Consider the following 25,858-nt stretch of genomic DNA (forward strand, 5'->3'; position numbering starts at 1 on the left):
AGTCACCACTGTTAAGCTACTCCTAAATATAATGTAGAAACTTTAATTTTTTGAAACTTCAAATTGTTTGCAACGATTAGAATCGTTAAAAGCGCTATACAAATAAACGTGAATTGAACTGAATTGATATGTGAATGTCTGCTGATTCAGCAATTTATATTCTTAGACTCAGCAGCATGCATATGTTGGCTTGTATTGTCCATTCTGTGCCTCCTGCTTCATATATGTTATATGTGCAGCAGAAGTATTTCTTACATGCTCACAGCAGCATGTTGTGGATGTGTTGGCAGTGGCAAGTCAGTATTTGCTCTGCCGCAGCAGTAGCAACAGCAGCAGCATATATCTATTCCACCAAGACCAAACACATTAACATTTTCAAGTACATTACAATGCTAATCCCGCCGAGAGTTGTCTAAAGCACGTTTTTTTTTTTTTTTTGCATTTTATGGTTTAATTTGTTACCATAGACATTGTCCTATCCTGCTCATAAAGTTTTCATTTAATCTGTGCAGGTCTTAAGAAAAGGTCTTAAAAAGCCTTACATTTTAAATATCCTGCAGATATCCTGTTTGACACTTGTATGTGGGCTATTGTATCGAGCAGGAGGTGATGAAAAGTGACTGTTTAAATAATAAAAAAAAAAAGTATTTGTCATTGAATCATCAAAGAGATTTATCCACAAATACTGATGCTGAACGTCATTGACAAATATATTTTCTTGTTAAATGTGTGAGTGTATTGGATAATACAAGTTATTTAATGAGTGGGACAAACTCCTCATTGGCACATCTCTACTCTTAATGTTGGCTATATAGGCTACATGTTAGCTACAGATTTATTGTCACATAATATCTTAATAAAACTTCTTAACAAATACCATGACATTCAGTTGGAGAGTCAAGAAGGATGTGTTAATTTTTTGTAGATTACAAACTGTCTTTAGTTGGAGACCCAGTGTAAATATATAATACAGCATAAAAAAAAATCAGAAAAAAAAATTAAAAAACCTAAAAATACATAATAGGCTATGCATGCCAATGGCCAAAACATGACAGTTTATTTATTTATTTTTTAACCCCACCCATATTTTTTTTCCTGGGCCCACCCAGTAGGATCGCTCGAATGCATGTTCACTTCATCAGTTATCAGTTAAACTGATGAGGCAACTATTTCCTAGCCAGTCATGACACTCCAAGGTATTTTATTCATATATCTATATATATATATATATATATATATATATATATACACTGTGTGTGACCCTGGACGACAAAACCAGTCTTAAGTGTCAATTTTTCGAAATTGAGATTTATACATCATCTGAAAGCTGAGTAAATAAGCTTTCCATTGATATATGGTTTCAGACAATATTTGGCCGAGATACAACTATTTGAAAATCTGGAATCTGAGGGTGCAAAAAAATCTAAATATTGAGAAAATCGCCTTTAAAGTTGTCCTAATGAAGTTCTTAGCAATGCATATTACTAATCAAAAATTAAGTTTTTATACACTTACGGTAAGAAATTTACAAAATATCTTCATGGAACATGATCTTTACTTAATATCCTAATGATTTTTGGCATAAAAGAAAAATCGATAATTTTGACCCATAAAGGCTATTGCTACAAATATACCCTAGCGACTTAAGACTGGTTTTGTGGTCCAGGGTCACATATATATATATATATATATATATATTAATGGTTTTTAATTAATGAATATATTGATGTCCTAAACTGAGCATATTGTCTAAAAGAAAAGTTATGACTGCTGTATATTTACACTTGACTGAACATTGATCTGCACTTCACATGCATTCTGTGCTGTCTAATGGGTATTGCAGCTTCACCATACAAATTTAACTCTGCACAGCTGAATAGGTGCAGATTAATATTTCTGAAAATAAACATTTCTGAGAAATGTGTTAGGCTGCACAGAAGAAAGCCCTATCTAGGACCTGCCCTTTACAGTTTAAGAATTGATACTGCTATAGCAGTAAAAGATTATTAATTTGATGAACAGAACTGAGGAACAACTGATGACATCACTAGTTCAGCTTTGCTTAACCAATCGGCAGAAAGGGGCATTGCATGACCGCCCTCATGTCGAAAATCTATTTTGAAGTTATTTATCCGTTTTCTACCTGTCAACTAAAACAACGAAAACCGAAATCTAGTTTTTGTTGTTGTTGTTGTTGTTTTCTTGAATAAATGAACAAACAAATAAATGCACTGTTTTCTCATTATCAAAATGTGCATGGACCAAAACGGCTCAAACCTATAGAATGATTCTTCTGTTTACAGGCAACATACCATCCTATAGGTTGTAATAGGTTTTAGTGCAATTCAGTTGGTCAGTTTAAATAACAGTTTTGTTTGTGAGGGGTAGACACGGCATTACTGGGTGCTTGAATCATGAATTCTTTATGTCATGAAGATGAATCGGTAATTTGAAATCAAATATCAAGTTAGAAAACAAAAAAAAAAAAAAAAGGAAAAAAAAACAACAAACAAACAACAAAAAAAAAAAACTCACCAGAGTATTGGCTGCAATGTAACCATGAGTGGATTTATCTGGAAGCATAAACATTCCATTAGTCAGAATTTTAGTAAACATAACTTACATGATTCTTATTTATTAGATATAAATATAGAAGGGTCAGATGTGTCATTCTTTAAAAAAAAAAAAAAAAAAAAAAAAAACTGTGTCATTGCTGGACAATTTCAGGACTTCTTAAAAAAACCTGAAAACAAATATTGACTTTTTAATGCATGATTCTTCGCTCACATGTTTTGTTATCTATGTTTTATTATTGTTAAGTTAAAATATGACAGTGTGGAATGTTACTTTTACAAAAAGTATTTATTTATTTACATTTACATTTAGTCATTTAGCAGACACTTTTATCCAACAAAATGACTTACAAATGAGGACAATAGAAGCAATCAAAACCAACAAAAGAGCAATAAAAAGCAAGTGCTATGACAAGTCTTGGTTAGCCCAATTTATTATTACAAATTTGTTATATTTATTATTTATGCATGTGTTTTATTTATTTAACTAATAACAGCCTGTATTGCACAACATCATTTACAGTTAATATTCTTGTTCTTTGTGCTAAAACAGATTTATTTATTTATTTATTTATTTTTTAATTGATCAGTATGAGCTGAAATACTTATATGGATCAAAGACTAAAAGATGTTCCCTATTTGAAGTTGTGTCGAATTATTGACACTAGGGGTCTTACTTGGTAGCCCAAAACTGGCAAGTGGAATTTGCATGTGCCACTCCCCCATACACATGGGTATAAAAGGAGTGGGCATGCATCCACTCATTCAGATTTGGTCTTCTGAGCCAAGGAAGTAATAAAAATACAAGCTCATCCAATTCACCTTGTAGAAAAGTTTGCATCTGGTACAAAAGTGCATTTCAGAGGTTCCTCTCACTGAAATGCACAGATAAGTGCTAAGTGTTCCCCTGGGCTCTTCATAAAAAGAGAAGTTTCCAACAAAAGAGTAAACACAGACGGTTAATGTATTTGTAAAGATGCCTTTCCATCTCTGTGTTTCTGAATGCAGCTGGTATCTGTCAACCTTGGATGGCCATAATCTCTACCTTGTGTGTCAGGGACATAGACGTGCTGAGAAAACTTTCATGGATAGCTTATGTCTTCACTGCAAGAACATTGCAACATTGCAGTCTTGACTCTCTTTTCAATTCAGTGGAGTCACCTCATCCAAACCCCATGCTGGTCTTTCTGCAATGCACAAGGCCATAATGGCTATCGCTCAGGGCAATATGAGGGCAACAATGGGAGCGGTTGCACAAAGTATTTCTTGCCAGGTAATGCCCCACTGACCTTCTGTTCTTCATTATGCACGTTGCACCTGGTGGAGTTCCTGGATGAGTTTGATGTTATGTCACATGACGTACCTGATCTCTCATTCAGGGCTCTGGATGAGGATGAGTTATCAATAGCAACACTGAGGGTGGGCTTGAGCCTTCTGATGCAGAAGACTCAGCTGGGCTCCCACCTTCGCGTATGGTGGCACAGTCAGAGTTTGCAGCCATGATTCCCATTGCTGCAGGGATGATTGATATCTGGCGGGATGTTTGGTATCTGGGTTTGAAGCTTGATTCACAGCCTCATCCCACCCCAGTGCCTTTCTTCCCAGAAGTGCACGAGGACCTCACAAAGTCATGGACGGCACCTTTCACTGCCCAGTCCTGCTTCACAGGCTCCTCTGCACTCGCTACCTTCAACTGTTGGGTGGCCTGGGGGTACATGAAGGTTCCCAGATGGAGTATGAGACCTGTGATTGCAAAACACCGCCACCTAACAGAATTGTCCTAGGCTCCTGTCCAGAGCCTGTACATTCACTGTGTTTTACAAAGGCTGCAAATCCATCAGGCCAAGGTACTTAAAGAATTGCACAAGGGCAATTCTAAGATGGCATTGATGCAGTAACTGTGCTCGATGACTGACTTCTCTTTCAGAGTGACAAAAGTCACAGCGCGGCCTCTTAACCAAGCAATATCCATGTTTGTGATCCATGAATACCATCTCCATGCTATGCTGGTTTCGTCTGACCAGAGAAGAACTGGCCCTGCGACTGAGCCTGGTTTCTCCCAAGGTTTTGTCTCCATTTCTGTCACCGAGTTCTTTCCTTGCCACTGTCACCTTTGACTTATTTAGTTGGGGACGCTTAATTTCTAGCAATATTGTCAACTTGATTGCACAGATACTATTTGAGCAGGACGATGACATCACTGAATCAATGATCAACTGACTTTATATGGAAAATTGATTGTTGTCCTTTTGCATTATCGACACACTATTTTTATGGGTCACACAACCCCCAAACACCTCTTTTCCCCAACCCATCAGTGACTGCTCAGGTTGATGCATATGAGACCACTTCAGCACTGACTTCGTACTAGCATGGCGGCGTAGCACACATCGAGTAGCTATCACATCAATCTGTCGACATTGAGCCCTTGGACATACCTTGCATTTCTATGGGCAGGGGTTCCCCTAGGAAAAGTGACCAGGCATGTTGTTGTCATAAAAGTTGCATCCAAGCCTGTCACAGCCTCATGCTCCTGAACAGTATCTAAAGTGCGTTGGCATATCAATTGCCTCGAGTTGCTAGCAGTAATCCTGGCTCTGCAGAGGTTCCATTGATCCAGAGCAAGCACATTTTGGTCTGGATGGACAACATGGCAACAGTTACACATATAAACAACCAGGATGGTTTATGCTCATGTTGCATGTCACAACTCACCAACCATCTCTTCTCATCTCAACTGAAGTCACTACAGGCCACTCACATTCCAGGCAATCTCAATCAGGAAGTGGACTTGCCATCACAATATGGATACTCCACCCTCAGATAGTCCAGTTGATCTGATTCAGCAAAGCACAGGTAGACTTGTTTACTTCCCAAGAATCCTCTCTGAACAGCAAAGTGACTGACATTTAGAGAACATCTTTGTTACAACCGTAACCTCTGTCCTCTGCTGGAGGGAAGAAGACACGCTGAATGTCTGGGACATGCTTTGCGCTCCTCAGCATGAACCTGAATGAGTGGATGGATGCCCATTTCCTTCTAATACTCATGTGTATGAGGGAGTGGTGCATACAAATTCCGTTCGCCAATTCTGATTGGCCTTTTCTGAAGTATTAGTGGTGCTCTTAGTATTAGTGTGACCCCTAGTGTCAGTAATTCAACACAATGATGTTATATTTGTAGCCAAGACATTTTCAAGCATCAAAGCAATTTGAAAAATGTAATACAGCTTTCATTTTTGTGCATTAGAATGTGCTTGTATTTATTTATTTCATCTTTTTTTTTTTTGTCTTATTTATTTATTAAAAAAAATAATAATAATAACATCACATTTTTACCAGGATTTACAGAAGACACCCACTAAAATGTCATATAGTGTAATAATTTTTTTTTTTTTAATTTAAAAAAATAAATAAATAAATAAAAAATGTAAACTCTATTTAAGGATCACAGTACAGCCCCCAAATTAATTGTAATAATTAAATGTAATTTTAAATCTTTACCAATCTTTGCCACTATCCTTCAAATCGCTAGGCTTTACCTATTTGTCAGCAAGACATGTTTCATAATTTAAAGTATATTTTTACAGGTCAGTAATAAGTATAGGTCAGAATAAGTATGTTGTTGCATTTTAACATTAATATATCTGTCATGCTGAGTGACAATGGAACATTATTTCACCCATATTTTGACATTTTATTAAGTTTTTTGAAACATTAAAGTAGACACTTTTCTTGCATTTAATATGCTTTTTATATATATAAATAATTTTTTTACATGTAATTTGATGCAGACACCAAAATTGGAAGTCTGGTCTTTGACTCTCATATATATTAGTACACAGCATAAAAAGTACTGCACATTCTCTCTGAACTAAAGATATATTTTTATTAATGATCTATTACAATTCATGGGAAGATGGCGAATGACAGGGGTGGCCAGAGAGGTGGTCAGGCTTCAATCCAGGGTGGCCATGGCAACCACGTACCTACACCCCTGCATACATATATATGTGTATTTGTTTGGGTGTGCGTGCCTCACCTCCTGATGTGAAGCTCATGTATTTCTGGTTGTTGACTGTCTCTTTGGAGTCGTAGAACTTGAGAACATCTATTACAGCCTGAGGGTTTTTCTTCTGTTCCAACTTAGTAATATTAGAGGTTTGCAATAACCGAGCCCATTGCTCTGGAATACCCTGTATATGTGTACATTGGAAACAGACAAAATGGACTATTAAGTAAATCATACATGTCTTTAACATTCCAAGCAAGCTTTGTGAAACTGTCAACAATATCTAAAACATTTGCATACTCCAGACTGTGATATCAATGGAAAAGTATGACAAAAACTTTTGCAACAGTATTTTAAAAACCATGACACAACCAGAGACAAGGATTAAGTTATCTACATGCTTATGGGCCATTCACACAGGATGCATTCTTGCAAGCAAGTGAAATGCTGAAATTTGAATACTTGAGAAAAAATAAAAAAGTTTATGTATAACATCTGCCTGTGATACTTTTTAATCATTATTCAATGCAGCTTCAATTTGTTATAAGGTTAAGCAGTGTATAATTGTGTAATTGGAATTACCCAGAAAGTAGTATAAAAGGTCTGAGGAGTAAACCACTCTTCAGATGCATATAAGCATCTCCAGTATTGCTGCTTAGAGTTTGATTATAGAACTTACGGTGGCACTACGGGATTTTCTCTACGACGCACGGTTTCTGCAAAATTGAGTTATTTCCGAACCTTTCCGAACTAGTCCTAGGTTTTTTGCCCGATTGGAACCAAACCACTGCAGAAATATTCTGTGGACATTGAAAATCAATAATTATCAAAAAAAAGTTGAAATTTCAATTTTCGCGCGAAACAGTACACAAAAAAATGGTATCATCATGAGATATCATCAGTACACATAAACTCGGTACACATATGTTCGAGCAAAATTTTTGGTCAAATAAAAAAAAAAAATGCACAGCTTATCCACTTGGGGGCACTATAAGACGGAAAAAAACATCAAATTGGCTATAACTACTCAACCCTTGGTCCCAGCGACTTGAAAATTGGTATGCAGTGTCTTTGTCCAAAGTGTCACAAATGTCTATGAGGACATTCACATACCTCAAAAAAAAAAAAAAAAAATGGCAGCCAATGAAATTTGAGCACCTATTATACAAGGTTAACAGAGGTCAATCAGAACAAAACTCAGTGGGCATGTTCAACTCATGGCCCTAAAGGTCTGTAAGAATTTTGAAAGAAATCGGCCACTAGTTGGTGGTAACATTTTTTGGCTCTGTAATCACGTGGTGTTTCACACATCCACACAATATGCATATCATTTGATAGATCTCCTCATAATGCACAACTTTGCCTCAAGAATCATTGCTGTCAATCAAATTGTTCATTAATTATTGACAAATATGTAAAAACCTACTTTTGCGAACTAGTCCTGGGTTTTTCACTCAATCTCAATCAAACTACCACAGTAATATTCTTTGGGCTCTCTAGATCAATAATTATATAACAATATAATAAGCAAAATCTTAACATCTTAAGAATGTTGTCTTGAGAATGGGTGCCACACTTTAGAGAAATAGGCTACCCATACACCACAAGTCCAATGTATTTTCTTTCTTTCTTTACATTTCATTTCTACATGAATAGGAGCACAAAGCTTTAGACAAAACCACATAACTTTTGCATAAAGTAGTATAATAGACTTAAAGCAACACCAAAAGGAAATTTCTTAAAACATTTTTATGAAATGTTTATTGTCAGGCCAATGAACTTCAGCAGCTTCAGTTAGATAACTTTCACAGACAGGTTTCAAAAAACTTAAAATACATAAATATAACTTCAAAACAATATCAAAATGTTTTTTCTTCCCTGTATTTGTACAAGATGAGGACTTTAAATTTGGGTAGCAACAATGAGTGGGAAAAAAAGTGGAAATCCAACATTTACCCCAGGAATAAAGTAATAAATTTGTCAAATTAAGTTCAAATAAATATAACGCCCAAGTGACATTTGTGATTATGTTGCTAGAATTTCCTTTATAAAGCCTGCAGAAGCCCTGAAAATGATGCCTCCTTTTTCATCACAACGGCTATCAGTGGCACTGAGCTGTAAGCAAAAGGGATACACACAGATGCAGAGCACCTCTAACTACTGATACTGAACTTAATGCATCACAATACCCTGTGAACTGTGCCCACACACACATCTACATATTAACTAACTTACACAAGCTTAAATGATAGCAATATAAGAACATGAACTGATTTGCAGAGTCTAATTTTCCTGCAGGTGGATACAGGCGGCCAGTGTAAACAGGGCTGTTCTTCAGCACCCTGGCATTGTGCACAGACCTGGGATACCCAACAAAGATATCGAGGAACATCCCCTAGTGGTCAGTGATGGCCTGCAGCTGAACAGAATGAAACAGCTTCCTGTCGAAATAGTGTTGGGTGTCGCTGGTGGTTCAATTCGGATGTGACACACATCTATTGTTCCAGCTACCACATGGACAGCTGGAGACCCACCTAACTGGGCAAAACCTGCTCCCACTGCCACCAGGTCATCAGCGGTGGGGAAAGCAATCAGCCTCCTCCAAATCCTGATGACTGCCCTGCTCATTCTGAGCACAATGTCATGCACAGAGGACTTGGGATGTCGAAGGCCACCCTGTATGTTGCTGCTCACAGTCTGTTAATATGTATATAGTTTTTATAAAGATTATAATTTAAATAGGTGACACATTTTTGCATTTATCAATCTTTATATGTGTGTATATTGTGTATAATGAATATATTACGTATTTATGTATATATGTATTTATATAATTATGTATTTTTGATTGCTTCAGTCTGTTGTGCTGCTGAGAGGTTTGTGTTTGTAACTCCGTGTACCTTCGCTTTTTATTGAATCTCTACCTTACTTTTGAATCCCTTTTGTCTAAAGTGATAATATATAACTTAATTCCCACCATATTTCTGGTGTTATCTTTTAAACTAATCTAACTAATTTGATCGTTCTCCTTTAAAAACCGCGAGTGCAGCTTGTTAGCCCGTTAGCTTGTCACTCGCGGTTCCATTTGCATTTCTATTCGCGCCTATTATTATTTTATTTTTTCCTCGCTCCGTTTTTCACGAGCTCATCAAACAACAGTGGTAAGTGGTAGGTTAAGTTGGTATCATTCATCAATCACGGTGAGTAATGGCTTCTTCTCCTGCTATTGTTGTTTGCACTGTTTGCCACATGTATAGCTTATCTACTGTCTCTGTCAGCAGCGAGGGATTCACATGTGATAAATGCAGGGAAATAGTTAGGCTGACAGAGAAGGTTTTAGAACTAGAGACACGCATCCAAACTTTAATTGAGGACAGTAAGAATGTGAGGGCTGTAGATACTGCTTTGGATGCGACTAGTTCAGGGAGTCCTGTACATTGTTCGGTTTCGGTTGAGCCCGTGCAGCAGGGCAACTGGGTGACAGTGAGGCGGCATAGTCGCGGGTCAAAACACCACTCTTCCGTTCGATCAGAACATCAAACAGGTTCTCCCCACTCGGTGACGCACCCACTGAGAAACCTGATGAAAGTGCTCTAGTTATTGGCGATTCTATTATGCGGGCGTGAAAATAGAGACACCAGCCACCATAGTCCATTGTTTACCAGGAGCCAGAGCGCCTGACATCTTGGCAAATTTAAAAGTGCTGACTAATGCTAAACGTAAATTCAGTAAGATTGTTATCCACGTCGGCGCTAATGATGTTCGACTTCGCCAGTCGGAGATCACCAAAAATAATGTTAAAGAGGTGTGTGAACTTGCAAGTACGATGTCAGACACTGTAATATGCTCTGGTCCGCTCCCTGCTTACCGGGGTGATGAGATTCATAGCAGACTGTCGTCACTTAATGGCTGGATGTCTAAGTGGTGCCCGCAAAATAACATAGGCTTTATAGACAATTGGAAGAATTTTTGGGGCAGACCTGACCTGTTGAAAAGAGATGGTGTTCATCCCTCCTGGGGTGGTGCCGCTCTTCTCTCTAGAAATATGGCACATAGTCTTAGAGTTTGTACTTGACTAACTGGAGCCCAGGTCAGGAAGCAGACAGACTGGCTAAACAGATCGTCTGCTAGCCTCCTCACGTCACCAAAGTCAGTTAACTCTCAGCACATAGAAACTTTTTCACCTAGATATCACTCTTTAGAGACTGCGTCTGTTCCCCGAACTAGAAAATACAGAAAACATCCAAACCAAAGTAATAGTAACAATTTAATTGATGTTCAACAAATAAAAAAACAATATAATACAGATAAACACATGATAAAGCTTGGCTTATTGAATATTAGATCCCTTTCTTCAAAAGCACTTTTTGTAAATGATATGTTCACTGACCATAAACTAGATGTGCTTTGTCTGACAGAAACCTGGCTAAAACAAGATGATTACATTACTTTAAACGAGTCTACACCCCAAGATTACTGTTACAAACATGAACCGTGTCCAAAAGGTAAAGGGGGAGGTGTTGCTACAATTTATAGAAATATTTTCAGTATCTCTCAGAGGTTGGGTTTCAAGTATAATTCGTTCGAAGTAATGGTGCTTCATATAACGTTATCCAAAGAAACAAGTGTTAATGATAAATCCTGTGATGTTTGTACTGGCTACTGTATACAGGCCACCAGGGCACCATACAGACTTTATTAAAGAATTTTCTGATCTTCTATCGGAGTTAGTGCTGACTGCAGATAAAGTCCTAATCGTTGGTGATTTTAATATCCATGTTGATAATGAAAGAGATTCGTTGGGATCAGCATTTATAGTCATTCTAAACTCAATTGGTGTTAAACAACACGTGTCAGGACCTACTCATTGTCGAAATCATACTCTAGATTTAATACTGTCACATGGAATTGATGTCAGTGGCGTTGAAATTTTGCAGCAGAGCGATGATATCTCAGATCATTATCTAGTCTCCTGTATATTCCATATAGCTAAAGCTGTAAAGCCAACTTCTTGTTACAAATATGGTAGAACCATTACCTCTACCACAAAAGACTGCTTTATAAATAATCTTCCTGACTTATCTCAGTTCCTCAGCATATCCAATAGCTCAGAACAACTTGATGATGTAACAGGAACTATGGACTCTCTCTTTTCTAGCACTTTAGATATGGTTGCTCCTTTACGCTTAAGGAAGATTAAGGATAAGAGTCCAACACCGTGGTATAATGAGCACACTCGCGCCCTAAAGAGAGCAGCCCGGAAAATGGAGCGCAGCTGGAGGAAAACTAAATTAGAGGCATTTCGTTTAGCTTGGCGGGAAAGTACCCTATCCTACAGAAAAGCATTAAAAACTGCTAGATCTGATTACTTTTCGTCTCTTCTAGAAGAAAACAAAGATAACCCCCGGTATTTATTCAATACAGTAACTAAATTAACGAAAAATCAAGCATCAATAGGTGTTGGGATTTCCCAAGAGCATAGCAGTAATGACTTTATGAACTACTTCACTTCCAAGATCGATACTATCAGAGATAAAATTGTATTCCTGCAGCCGTCAGCTACAGTATCGCATCAGATAGCGCACTATAGACCCCCTGAGGAACAATTCCACTCATTCTCTACTGTGGGAGAGGAAGAATTGTATAAACTTGTTAAATCATCTAAACCAACAACATGTATGTTAGACCTGATTCCATCTCAACTACTAAAAGAGCTGCTTCCAGAAGTCATAGATCCTCTTTTGGCTATTATTAATTCATCATTGTCATTAGGATATGTCCCCAAAACCTTCAAATTGGCTGTTATTAAGCCTCTCATTAAAAACCACAACTTGACCCCAAAGATCTAGTTAATTACAGACCGATCTCAAATCTCCCTTTTCTGTCAAAGATGAGAAAAGGTAGTATCCTCACAATTATATTCCTTCCTAGAGAAAAATGATATCTGTGAGGAATTCCAGTCAGGATTTAGATCGTATCATAGTACTGAAACTGCTCTCATTAGAGTTACAAATGACCTGCTTCTATCATCTGATCGTGGTTGTATCTCTTTATTAGTTCTACTGGATCTTAGCGCTGCGTTCGACACTATCGACCACAACATTCTTTTGAATAGACTACAAAACTTTGTTGGCATTAGTGGAAGTGCCTTAGCATGGTTCAAATCGTACTTATCTGACCGCCATCAGTTCGTAGCAGTGAATGAAGAGGTATCATATCGATCACAAGTGCAGTATGGAGTACCTCAAGGCTCAGTACTAGGGCCGTTACTTTTCACGCTCTATATGTTACCCTTGGGAGATATTATCAGGAGACATGGTGTTAGCTTTCACTGTTATGCTGATGATACTCAGCTCTATATTTCTTCGCGGCCCGGTGAAACACACCAAATTGAGAAACTAACGGAATGCATAGTCGATATAAAAACTGGATGACGAGTAATTTTTACTGCTAAATTCTGAAAAACAGAGGTGTTAATTATCGGACCTAAAACCCCACATGTAATAACCTAGAACATTATCTAACACTTGACGGCTGCTCTGTCAATTCTTTTCATCAGTCAGGAACCTAGGTGTGCTGTTCGATAGCAATCTGTCATTTGAAAGCCATGTTTCTAGCATCTGTAAAACTGCATTTTTCATCTCAAAAGCATATCTAAATTGCGACCAATGCTCTCAACGTCAAATGCAGAAATGTTAATTCATGCGTTTATGACCTCAAGGTTAGACTATTGTAATGCTTTATTGGGTGGTTGTTCTGCACGCTTGATCAACAAACTACAGTTAGTCCAAAATGCAGCAGCTAGAGTCCTTACTAGAACCAGGAAATATGATCATATTAGCCCGGTTCTGTCAACACTGCACTGGCTCCCTATCAAGCATCGGATAGATTTTAAAATCTTGTTAATTACTTATAAAGCCCTGAATGGTTTAGCTCCTCAGTACTTGAGCGAGCTCTTATCGCATTATAGTCCTCCACGTCCGCTGCGTTCTCAAAACTTTGATAATACCTAGAATATCAAAATCGACTGCGGGCGGCAGATCCTATTCCTATTTAGCACCCAAACTCTGGAACAGTCTACCTAACACTGTTCGGGAGGCAGACACACTCTGTCAGTTTAAATCTAGATTAAAGACCCATCTCTTTAGCCTGGCTTACACATAACACATTAATACGCTTCTATTATTCAAATCCGTTAAAGGATTGTTAGGCTGCATTAATTAGATCAACCGGAACCGGGAACACTCCCCATAACACACGATGTACTCGCAGTGGAGTGGGATCTTTAAATTTTCACGCTGTTGTAAAAATGCATGACACATGACAACATCAACATGGTGGATGTAGTACATCCGAATTCCATTCATACTACCCTAATTCATACTATATAGAACGTACTTTTTTAATGGTCTAGAAGTACGTTCGAATTCAAACGTAGTACACACAAGTAGTATGCGATTTCGGGCACACAGCCTAAGTCTTCATATAATATGATAGATCTCCTCATTCTGAACAACTTTGCCTCTGGGACTAATGCTGTTAATCAAATCGTTCATTAAATATTCTCAATTATGTTAAAAATCTACTTTTGCGAACTAGTTGAGTTGAGTTGAGTTGAGTTTATTTGACACAAAAAGTTGTAATTCACTGTTACAACCTTCTTGTCAAGGATAACACAATAAAGTTACAGTAACTTATTTTACATTGTGGTCCTTGCTTTAAAAAGCGAGAAGAAAATCCTAGTCAAAAAATCCGCTCACTCCCATAAAATAACAAACATCAACAATTCCTTATACGTTTTAAGACATCCTATCTAAAAACAGTCTCTTCACCCTTATTCTGAAACCCTCACAATTTGCTAATACCTTAATATCTAACGGCAGCATATTCCATTCCTTAGTACCTGAATATTTAAACGACCTTTGACCATACAGTGTCCTGTATCTACATAAATTAATATCCATAATGCTCTGTCTGGTAAAATGACCATGTCTTACATTAACCCGAGAAAAATAAGAATTAAAATATATTGGAGTCCTATCATTAATGATTTTATGTACTATTTTTAATTTCTGTAATACTAATTTTCTTTCAATTGGGAACCAACCAAGCTGTTGAAAGTGTATATTATCCACATGACTAAAACAATGTAATCCTAAAACTAATCTTATCAATTTATTCTGTGATTTTTGTAACTTTATCATCCAAGTTCTGTATAAATCGGTCATCCACGAACAACAAGCATAATCAAAATGGCACTGAACTAAGCCTGTAGCAAGTACCTTTAAATTATCTCTATCCAAAAAAACAACATATCTTGCTATAAACTTAATTCTAGCATTAACGTTTCCAAATACTTTCCTAGCCATACTAGCCCAACTTAAATTATTGTCCAGAACACATCCTAGATAATTGACAGATGTTTATTAGTTAGTTCATACCCATCAACTTTGATTACCAAATCATCCTCCTTACTCAATTTATACTTAGACCCAAAAAGAATAGATTCTGTTTTTCCTAAATGTAATAAAAGCTAATTTTCCGACAGCCAATCCTTCACCTTAACTAACTCTTCACCTAACTTTTCTTGAATTTTATTAGTCTCCTTCCCAGCATCACTGGCATATAAAAACATATTACACTCACACACAGCCTGGATATCATTGATATATAATAAAAACAAAAGAGGACCTAATACTACCCTGTGGGACACCGTTGTAAACTGTTTTACTCTCAGAAAGCATACCTCCAACTTCTACCCTTTGCTCTCTCCCTGATAAATATGAAGCCAACCATGATTTAACTGTGTCCCGAAAAGCCCATAGCTCCTGCTTTGTCGAATAATATTGAATGGTTCACCGTATCAAAGGCTTTTTGTAAATCTAGCAGGACTATACCACACAAATTTCCTCTATCTAGCTCTTTTCTAATACAATCTGTCAAAAACAATAAACAAGTGTCTGTTGAATAAGACCTTCTAAAACCAGACTGGAAATCATAAATTAATCTATTCTTGCTGACATAATCATAAATCTGTTTATGCACAACTTTTTCTATTATTTTTGAAACAACGCTCAAAATAGAAACTGGTCTATAATTACCAGGATCCAGTCTATTTCCCTTCTTAAATAGTGGAATTAGTTTAGCCATCTTTATATCTGCTGGTACTATTATTTTCTCAAAAGAAAGATTCACAATATGTGCAAAAGTAGGTGCAATAATAGTAGCTGCGTCCTGTAAAAACTTTGCTGGGATACCATCCAAGCCAGTCACCTTAGACACCTGTAACTGCTCTAACATGACCGCAATCTCTTCTGCTTAAACCTTACTAAAAGAAAAAGAGTTTGGCAATACAGCCTTTCTTTCATAAAACCTTCTGTCAAATTCAATCCCATAGCTTCCCTTACTCAGGGGACTTTGTTCCACTAAATTGGTCGCTACAGATATAAAAAAGTCATTCAATTTATTTGCAACTATTCTTTTATCATATTCTACCACTCCATTCACATCTAACCCTATATTAATTGAGGTAGGTTCAGATTTACCCATTGGCACCAACGTCTTTAAAACCTTCCATAACGATTTAGGATCCTCAGTCTTACATTTTAATTGATCTTTTATAAAATTACTCTTTGCTACTTTTATTTTATCCTGTACTAAGTTTCTTAATACTTTATAGTTATCAAAATCACCTGGGTCCTTCATCCTCCTATATTTTAAAAATGCCTTATTTCTACTATTTATTAGCTCACCTATCGACTGATCCATCCAGGGACTGGCTCTTTGTTTAATTTGCACCTCTCTAAAGGGAACTACTCTGTCTACAACATTTAGAAAACAATCTTTAAATTTCCCCCAAGCCTCTTCTACATCTGTAATATTCTGAATATTCTCCCAGTTGATTGATCTAAGTTGTTCTTTAAAAACATCAGCATCATAATGTTTCAACATTCTAGTCCGCACAGTTTTATGACCCTTAAACTTTGATTTATAACGTTTTCTTGTACAATATATAATATAATGATCACTAACCCCTAACCCCATATTCAATCACTCCTTGCTGGGCAATATTCATTTTATCAGAAACTAAAATAAGATCAATGGTACTCTCTCCCTTTTCCCAAACTCTGGTTGACTGATTAATAATCTGTGTTAAATGAAATTGATTACAAATTGATCTAAGAGCATTATAATTCTCACCAACTTTCTTACTTACATCCGTGTTAAAATCACCCATAATAATATATTACTTAAACATAAATTACTCAAAACATCCTCTAGGACCTCATAAAAAATAGTCTGATTCAATGGTAGATAACATAATACAAGTGCAGATCGATGCACACTCTAACAGCTAATATTGCCCACAACACATTGCGTGGTGGACGAGGAATCGATCAGAACTACAAACACGCATAAAACATGTTAAAAAAACTACAAACATGGTGGATATGCGAGACCAGGACAGGTATAGAAAGTGATTTGAGTGATAAATAATCAATGTCTAACGTGATTAAAAAATATTAATTTAATGTTATCCACGTTATATTTCATCTGCAGCAACACTGTGAATATTTATAATGATACATTTGGTCATTAACTTTTAAATGCATCATTATGCAAACACATGAGCAGAGTTCTCGGCGTAAAAGACCCGCGATGTGCTTCTTTATTTCTCTCCAGTAGGGTAGGAAACACTAATCTATGTGGTAGGAAATCAAATTAAACGAAATGTGGATGATGTTAACTGTGACAGGATGATTGACAGGGTAGTTTAAACAGTTACAGGTTGCACGTAACTAAGCAACAGAGCGTCCGTTAAAGAAGCAGCTATGATGAAGTAGTATGTCCCAAAGCTTGCCTACTATTCTGCTACATACTCAAAAGTATGTACTTTTTCTTCACAAAAAGAGTACATACTTTCAGGGCATAGTATAAGTAGGCGAATTGGGACGCAGCAAAAGTATCCCCAATTTACAATTATTTAGCATCCACATTATCTCCTCCACCTTAAATGAACAAAGTGTAAACCTTTTACCTTAAAACAATCCTCAAAAAAATCTTCTAAATCCACAGAGGTTTGAACAACTTTTCCACAGTTCACATCACCATTAATACACACTTGCTCCTCGATGATTTCACCATTTCGTTCCTCCGAAAAACTACCGCTACTATCCCCGGTTGTATCGAGTGACTCAAGACGCTCAGACAAAGGAAGATACAACACAGTTGTTAGTGCCAAAAAGCCGTCAGGAAATGCTTTTCCAGGCGGCTCATTGTAATCCCATGGCTGGACATTTAGGCCAAACGACAACATTAAATCGTCTCATGGCCCGTTTTTTTTGGCCGGGCATTCACGAGTCATTGTCGTGAATGTCAGCTGGTGAATCCACCGGCCTCCCCAAAAGCGCCTTTGCGCCCGCTACCATTAATGCATGTCCCCTTCGAAAGAATTGGGATGGACCTCATCGGGCCATTAGAGCGATCAGCGAGAGGACATCGCTTTGCATTAGTCCTGGTGGACTATGCAACCCGATATCCTGAGGTAGTGCCTCTCCGCAGCATTTCTGCCAAGAGTGTTGCAGACGCGCTGTTTCGCTTAATCTCCCGAGTGGGGATCCCGAAAGAGATCCTCACTGATCAAGGCACGGCGTTTATGTCACGTACGTTACGCGAACTATACGAATTGTTGGGCATTAAATCGATTCGCACCAGCGTCTATCACCCACAAAGCGGACGGACTGGTGGAGCGATTTGTCGCACATTAAAACCATGATTCGGACGTTCGTTCACGAAGACGCCAAAAATTGGGACAAGTGGTTGGAACCCCTTTTGTTCGCTGTGCGGGAGGTCCCGCAAGCCTCCACGGGGTTTTCCCCCTTCGAGCTTCTTTATGGACGTCAGCCCCGAGGGGTTCTTGATGTCCTGAGAGAAACTTGGGAGGACGGGCCTTCTCAAAGTAAAATGAAATTCAGTATGTACTGGACCTGAGAACAAAACTCCACACGCTGGGCGGCTATCGAGGAGAATTTGTTGCAGGCCCAGGACAGACAAAGCCGGCTATATAACAGGGGAACCAATTTGCGGAAATTTTCACAGGGAGATAAAGTGCTTGTATTACTCCCAACTTCGAGTTCCAAATTACTTGCGAAGTGGCAAGGACCGTTCGAGGTCACACGGCAAGTGGGAGATCTCGATTATGAGGTAGTACGAACAGATAGGAGTGGGGCACATCAAATCTATCACCTCAACCTCCTAAAAAAATGGAGCGAGGCGGAGTCAGTGATGCTGGTGACGGTGGTGAGTGGAGAGGATGATCTCGGGCCAGAAGTGAGCCTCAAAACGCAATCTCTCGCTCTGGCCCCGGGAGGAGATCATCTCTCGCCCTCCCAGCTCACTGACGTGGCCAGATTGCAAGCAGAATTTGCTGATGTGTTCTCGCCCCTACCTGGTAGAACAGATCTCATTCAGCATCATATCGAGACTGAGCCAGGCGTAGTAGTACGCAGTCGGCCGTATCGGTTACCTGAGCACAAGAAAAAGGTGGTTCAGACGGAATTAGAGGCAATGCTCGAAATGGGAGTGATAGAAGAATCCAACAGTGATTGGGCGAGCCCGATAGTCTTAGTTCCTAAGACGAAAGGCTCGGTCCGGTTCTGTGTGGATTACCGCAAAGTAAATGCTGTGTCGAAGTTCGACGCGTATCCAATGCCGCGAATTGACGAATTGCTTGATCGGCTGGGCACAGCTCGTTTTTATTCGACACTGGACTTAACGAAAGGTTATTGGCAGATCCCCTTATCGCCGGTATCTAAAGAAAAGACAGCCTTCACAACGCCATTTGGATTACACCAATTCGTTACGCTTCCGTTCGGCTTGTTCGGGGCGCCGGCTACTTTTCAGCGACTCATGGACCGTATTCTCCGGCCCCATGCTGCATATGCCGCTGCCTACCTGGATGATATCATCATCTATAGTAACGACTGGCAGCGGCATATGGAGCATGTGAGGGCTGTCCTGAGAGCGCTGAGGGTGGCCGGGCTCACGGCCAACCCGAGGAAGTGTGCGGTTGGGCGTGTGGAGGTCAGGTATCTGGGCTTCCACTTGGGTCACGGACAAGTGCGTCCCCAAATTAATAAGACTGCAGCCGTTGCAACTTGTCCGAGACCTAAGACCAAAAAGGAGGTGAGACAGTTCCTGGGGCTGGCGGGATACTATAGAAGGTTTGTGCCTAATTATTCGGACCTCACCAGCCCGCTGACTGATCTCACTAAAAAGGAGGCGCCCGATCCGGTCCAGTGGACGGAGCTGTGTCAGCAGGCTTTTACCCAGGTAAAGGCTGCTCTGTGTGGCGGGCTATTACACTCTCCTGACTTTTCTCTCCCCTTCTTGTTGCAGACTGACGCGTCGGACAGGGGGCTGGGTGCAGTCCTGTCCCAGGAGATAGAGGGGGAGGAGCGGCCGGTGCCGTACATTAGTCGCAAGCTCTCGAAGAGAGAGACTAAGTACAGCACCATAGAGAAGGAGTGTTTGGCCATCAGGTGGGCCGTCCTCACTCTCCGATATTATCTCCTGGGACGGGAATTCACTCTCTGTTCGGACCACGCCCCTCTGCAGTGGCTCCACAGCATGAAAGATACCAACGCGCGGATCACTCGTTGGTATCTGGCTTTACAGCCTTTTAAGTTCCAGGTGGTCCACAGGCCGGGTGTTCAGATGGCTGTGGCCGACTTCTTCTCCAGGAATGGAGGGGGGGGGGCTGCAGGCCGGACGGCTCCCCGGCCTGAGTCGGGCGGTGGGGGTATGTGGCGGGGGCGTGGCTCAGCGAGGTCTGCAGCGGGAGAGAGAGCTGGGAGATGAGCGGTGAGTAAGTGGGTCAAGTGCAAATGACAAACACCTGTGTCTTATTCCAGTAATTGGCGTGGGGAGACCGTATAAAAGACACCTGGGAACGTCAGAGAGGAGAGAGAGACCTACTGCGGACTGGAGGCTGCGATCTGGGGATTGTGCGAGTGTGACGTTTGCTCAGGAGAGCAGGACTGTTTCTTTGCGTATGCATGATTATGTTGAGCGCTGAGAGCGCGATTTTCTGTTGTTTGAAAAACTAAATAAAACCCCAGTGTCAGCCTAGCCGACCTCGTCCTCTTCCTTCCTACACATTGACTTTGTTACACTTATGTGTAATTTTTAAATTGTCATGTCTTTTGTTCATCATTGTATATTTTTGTTGTACAGCACTTTGTGACACTTGCGCTTGAAAGGTGCTATATAAATAAATATTACTTACTTACTTACTTAGATTATATGATTCTAAACAATAATGGAAACATTTTTGGAGATTGGACAGAAACTGACATTGTAATAGTTATGAAATTTAAAGACAATACATGTCTGTGCTGTATTCCCTGTAAGTGCAAATACAACCACTAGATGACAGCAAAGGATCACTCATTGGCTCATTCTATCACTTATACCCCCGGTTTCACAGACAAGGCTTAAGCTAGTCCCAGACTAAAATGCATGTTTGAGCTGTCTCAACTGAAAATATCTTGCTCTGACATGTCTTAAAATATGTCAGTGTCATTGTCCTGTGTCAAGATGCACACCTTAATGTTTTCTTCTAAGGCATTTTTGTAAAAGTTGCTTAAATATCTTAATTTAACTAAGGCCTAGATCTGGCTTAAGCTAAGCCCCTTTTGTGAAACCGGGCCATATAGCTCTTTTCTTAGGTTTAACTTAGGCACTGACATTCAGATATTTTAAAATCATTATTATTACATTTAAAATAACATTTGGTCAAAGTTTACCACTTCATTTACACAGACATATCAGTTTTGACAATTTTGCCATATTATGATTAAATTTAAACCTGAAAAATATTCTTAAAAGGACACTTAAAGAAAGCATTTTGTAACATGTAAGTTATGTCAAATATCTATATCTACATAATGTGTGTCTGTCTGTGTGTGAGTATTAGTCTGTATCAGGTAATAGTGTGTATTAAGTAATATAGTTCCACGTTTTCATTAATGTGTGTGTCATCATATTCTCCATCATGGATGTGTTCTGGTGTCAGCCATACATTTGACGTTGGCTGAGACCCCTGTCAGCATAGAAGCAATGAAGGCCTTCAAGTGCTTGAACCCTGGTTATCGCTGCTTGCAGCTATATTTGGTTTTATTTTTGCATAAACTGCTTTGTATTGTAACCAATAAAATAAGAAATTTTATTGTTACTATTGCCTCCGGTGAGACTTTCCTTTTAATTACAAACTGAGCCCCAAACAAGAACAACCACAAGGGAGTCTTCTACGTCATTCCTAAAGGACTTCAACCTGCGTTTGGGTGAGTGCATTATGGTTTAGGCTAGATTTGACTATCCTTACCCTACCTGAATAATCATAGGGTTAAAGGTGTAAGATGAAAGGACACACCGAGTAACACCATTTAATATACTGCATATTTAGACATTATCAAACACTCGATTTTTGAAGTTTAGATTTTTTTAATGTTAAATTTAAAAAAGGTTAAATACTCACATACTAATGTTATTTCATGATATTCACATAAGCATTGTAACGGAAGTGTCAGGCTTGGTTTCACTTTATTTTTATGGTCCCTTTAACACATTCTGTTGACTGTAAGTAACATTGCACGTACATATCTACTAACTCACATTAGAGTGTTTGTTGAGTACAGTGCTGGGCACGTTACTTTAAAAAAGTAATTCGTTATAGTTACTAGTTACTTCTCACAAATAGTAATTGAGTAAGTAACTCAGTTACATCATTATAAAAGTAACTAATTACCAGGGAAAGTAACTATTGCGTTACTTTAAAAAAATATTTTCAAATATGTCAAATAACTTGAATGCCCCCAATATTAAATATGTTAAATGAAGGAAATGGACACTAAATAGAATAAATTATTATTATAATACATTGTACACTAATCTGCACTATTAATGCACGTCGTGTACATGTAGCATGTCAATTCTGCATGTTATGTAAGACTATCTCGCTCTGTATCTTTCTTTGCGTGTGAGATAAAGCGACGGTGAGGTGTGCGCCTTCACACTAGAGTTTACGGTACGTCAAATACAGGTACACTGCGCATCCATTCAGATGAACTGAAAAATAAAATTATAGTAATATTATAATAAATTTTAGTAACGCGGCATTTTATTATCAGTAACGGTAACGGCGTTGTAACGGGGGAAAAAAATAACGCCTTTAGTAACGCTGTTTATTTATAATTTTATTTAACAATTTTCTTTAGCCTGGATATGTCTCTCCCTTGTACTTCATTTTCACATACTGTTAATTTACGTAAATGGAAATCATCAGATTTTGCAGACTCTGTTGTTTTCTCTCTTTTGAAGATAAGATCTTGCAGTTGAATACCGTTCTTGCCTCTAATTTGGATTCTTTTGCTCCCTTGAAGTCTCGCTGTGTCTCTTTTGCTCGTTCTGCCCCTTGGTATAATGACGACTTGTGCTCTAAGAAAGCAGCTTGCCGTAAATTGGAGTGCAAGTGGCATGTCTCAGGCCTGAATGTGTTTTATCAAGCTTGGAAAGACCACTTGGGGGAATATAGAGCTGAAATTGAGTCTGCCAGATTTGTTTATTTTTCTCAGATTATAGATACTATTAACAGACTTCTCAAAGTTAATGATGGCATTTCTCTACCTGTTTCAAATAAGTTGTGTAATTATTTTCTTCATTTCTTTAGTTCTAAAATTAACAATGTTTACAAACTTATTCAAGTTGCACCGGTTTCAACTTCAACAGTTTGCCTGTTTAGTTTTCAAGGCACATTGTTTAAAACTCAGACTGACTCTGCTTACTAGGGAGGTATCATGTATGAAAGCTACCACTTGCACGCTTGATCCCCTCCCTACAAGCTTATTTAAGTCTTGTTTTGACTCTTAGTGCCCAGCTGTTCTCAGCATTGTTAATGATTCCCTGCGTACTGGTGTTGTACCAGCAGCATTGAAAACTGCTGCTGTGACACCTGTTCCAAAGAAGCATCCCAGCAGGCACCAGACGTCTATGTAACGTCAGGTTGACGTTGGACATGACGTCGGACAGACATTGCATTTTGGTTGAAAATGAAAATCGGGTTGACGTCAATATTTGACGTTAACTTAACGTTGGATTTTGGTTGCACAACCTAAAAACAACAAAATCTCAACGTCAGTTGACGTCGGTATTGGACATCAATTTAACATTGACATTAGACGTTGAATTTACATTGAATTTTGGTCACCCGACCTCGCAACCGAAATTTAACCAAATATCGTCTTATGATGTTGTGTGCCTGTTTTGTGCCTGCTGGGATAATGCTGATTTGGATAACTTAAATAATTATCGCCTTATATCAAACCTTCAATTTCTTGCAAAAATTTTAGAACGTGTTGTGGCTTTGCAGCTGCACAATCATTTCATAGTAAATAATCTTTTTGAACCCCTTTAGTCTGGCTTCCGAAAATTTCAGAGTACTGAGACAGCTCTGGTCAAGGTCACCAATAATCTGCTAATAGCCTCAGATTCTGGTTCGCTCTCTGTTCTTATTCTTCTTGATCTTAGTGCCATTTTTGATACTGTTAATCACAACTTTTTACTCAATTGTCTGGAAACTGTCTTTGGTGTTTCTGAGACTGTTTTAACCTGGTTTAGATCTTACCTGAGTGATCGTCAACACTTTGTTTGTATGAGTGGTTCATGGTCTGAGATGGGCTCTGTCCATACAGGTGTTCCTCAAGGTTCAATTTTAGGCTCCTTACTTTTTAGCATTTACATATTTCTACTCGGACTGCTTTTAAGATCACTGAGGCTTAATTATCATTTTTATGCAGACAACACTAAGATTTATATTAATTCTAGGCCTGGTCAAAATTTGGATGTTCCTTTTCTAACACATTGTATTTCTGAGATAAAAATATGAATGTCCGAAAACGTCTTGTGTCTTAATAATGATAAGACTGAGTTCTTGCTCATTGGCTCCTCCCATCAGCTTCGTAAAGCTGGCTCTTTAATTTTAAACATTGATGGCTCTGTTTTGAAGTCACAAACTAAATTTAAAAAAATTTAGGAGTTATATTTGATTCAAGTCTGTCTTTTGACTATCATGTGCAGAACACTGTTAAGAACAACCTGGTCTCACAGAATTCCATGTAATGACCACAGACCCTTAACTCCGAATCTGTGGTGGCATCACGGAATCGCCGGAAATTCCGTGATGGGCTCACAGAAGTGATACCAATGCAAGTCAGTGACAGGCATCAGCCGTGGTCCACGCACGGATCCATTACACGGAATTCTGTGAGACCAGGTTGTAAATTATATATTGGGTAACAACATTGTCATTATTGCATATATGTTGGGGTGTGATTTTTCAATGTAAACAACCACAACAGTTTTATTTATATTACATTATTTACACATTATGAGCATGTAACCCCTGCTACTAAACCTACCATTTGTCAATAAAACAGAAGATATAACAGACAGACACAACTACCGTCATAATTTATTTAAAAAGTATTAATATTCCAAGTCTTCCGAGGCAAAACGATTGATTTGTTAGAGGAATAGACACGATCGCCGTCTCCGTCCACCGTAAAGCTCTTCTTATGTGCAGTTGCAGTCTCTGTGCGTAAATTCAAAAAATGCCACCATAGTCGCAGGTCAAATAATCTTCAGATCAAAACATCAAACAGGTTCTCCCCACTCAGTGACGGACCCACTGAGAAACCTGATGAAAGTGCTCTAGTTATTGCCGATTCTATTGTATGGAACGTGAAAATAGAGACACCAGCCACCATAGTCCAATGTTTATCGGGAGCCAGAGCACCTGACATCCTGGCAAATTTAAAAATGCTTGCTAATGCTAAACATAAATTTTAACACGTCGGCACTAATGATGTTCGACTTCACCAGTCGGAGATCACTAAATATAACATTAAAGAGGTGTGTGAACTTGCAAATACGATGTCAAACACTGTAATATGCTCTGGTCCCCTCCCTGCTTACCGGGGTGATGAGATTAATAGTAGACTGTCGTTACTCAATGGCTGGATGTCAAAGTGGTGCCCGCAGAATAACATAGGTTTTATAGACAATTGGACAAGTTTTTGAGGCAGACCTGACCTGTTGGTCTTCATCCCTCCAGGGGTGGTGCCGCTCCTCTCTCTAGAAATATGACTTCTCTCATAGTCTTAGAGTTTGTACTTGACTAACACAGAAATCAGTTAATTCTCAGCACATAGAGACTC

General features: G+C 38.7%; 1 protein-coding gene across 5 annotated transcripts in view; it reads right to left on the reverse strand.

Annotated features, from left to right (window-relative positions):
- Positions 1-25,858, reverse strand: part of LOC131540594 (serine/threonine-protein kinase PAK 3-like) — a 411,671-nt gene that overhangs the window by 222,663 nt on the left and 163,150 nt on the right. For all 5 annotated transcript variants that reach the window (XM_058775623.1, XM_058775619.1, XM_058775620.1 and 2 more), the window contains 2 exons: positions 6,615-6,768; positions 2,536-2,573 (listed from right to left, as the gene is read on the reverse strand). In XM_058775623.1, the coding sequence (XP_058631606.1) occupies positions 2,536-2,573; positions 6,615-6,768 (192 nt within the window). The remainder of the gene's footprint in view (positions 1-2,535; positions 2,574-6,614; positions 6,769-25,858) is intronic.

This window comes from Onychostoma macrolepis, chromosome 05, assembly GCF_012432095.1.
Source record: "Onychostoma macrolepis isolate SWU-2019 chromosome 05, ASM1243209v1, whole genome shotgun sequence".
Classification (NCBI taxonomy): domain Eukaryota; kingdom Metazoa; phylum Chordata; class Actinopteri; order Cypriniformes; family Cyprinidae; genus Onychostoma; species Onychostoma macrolepis.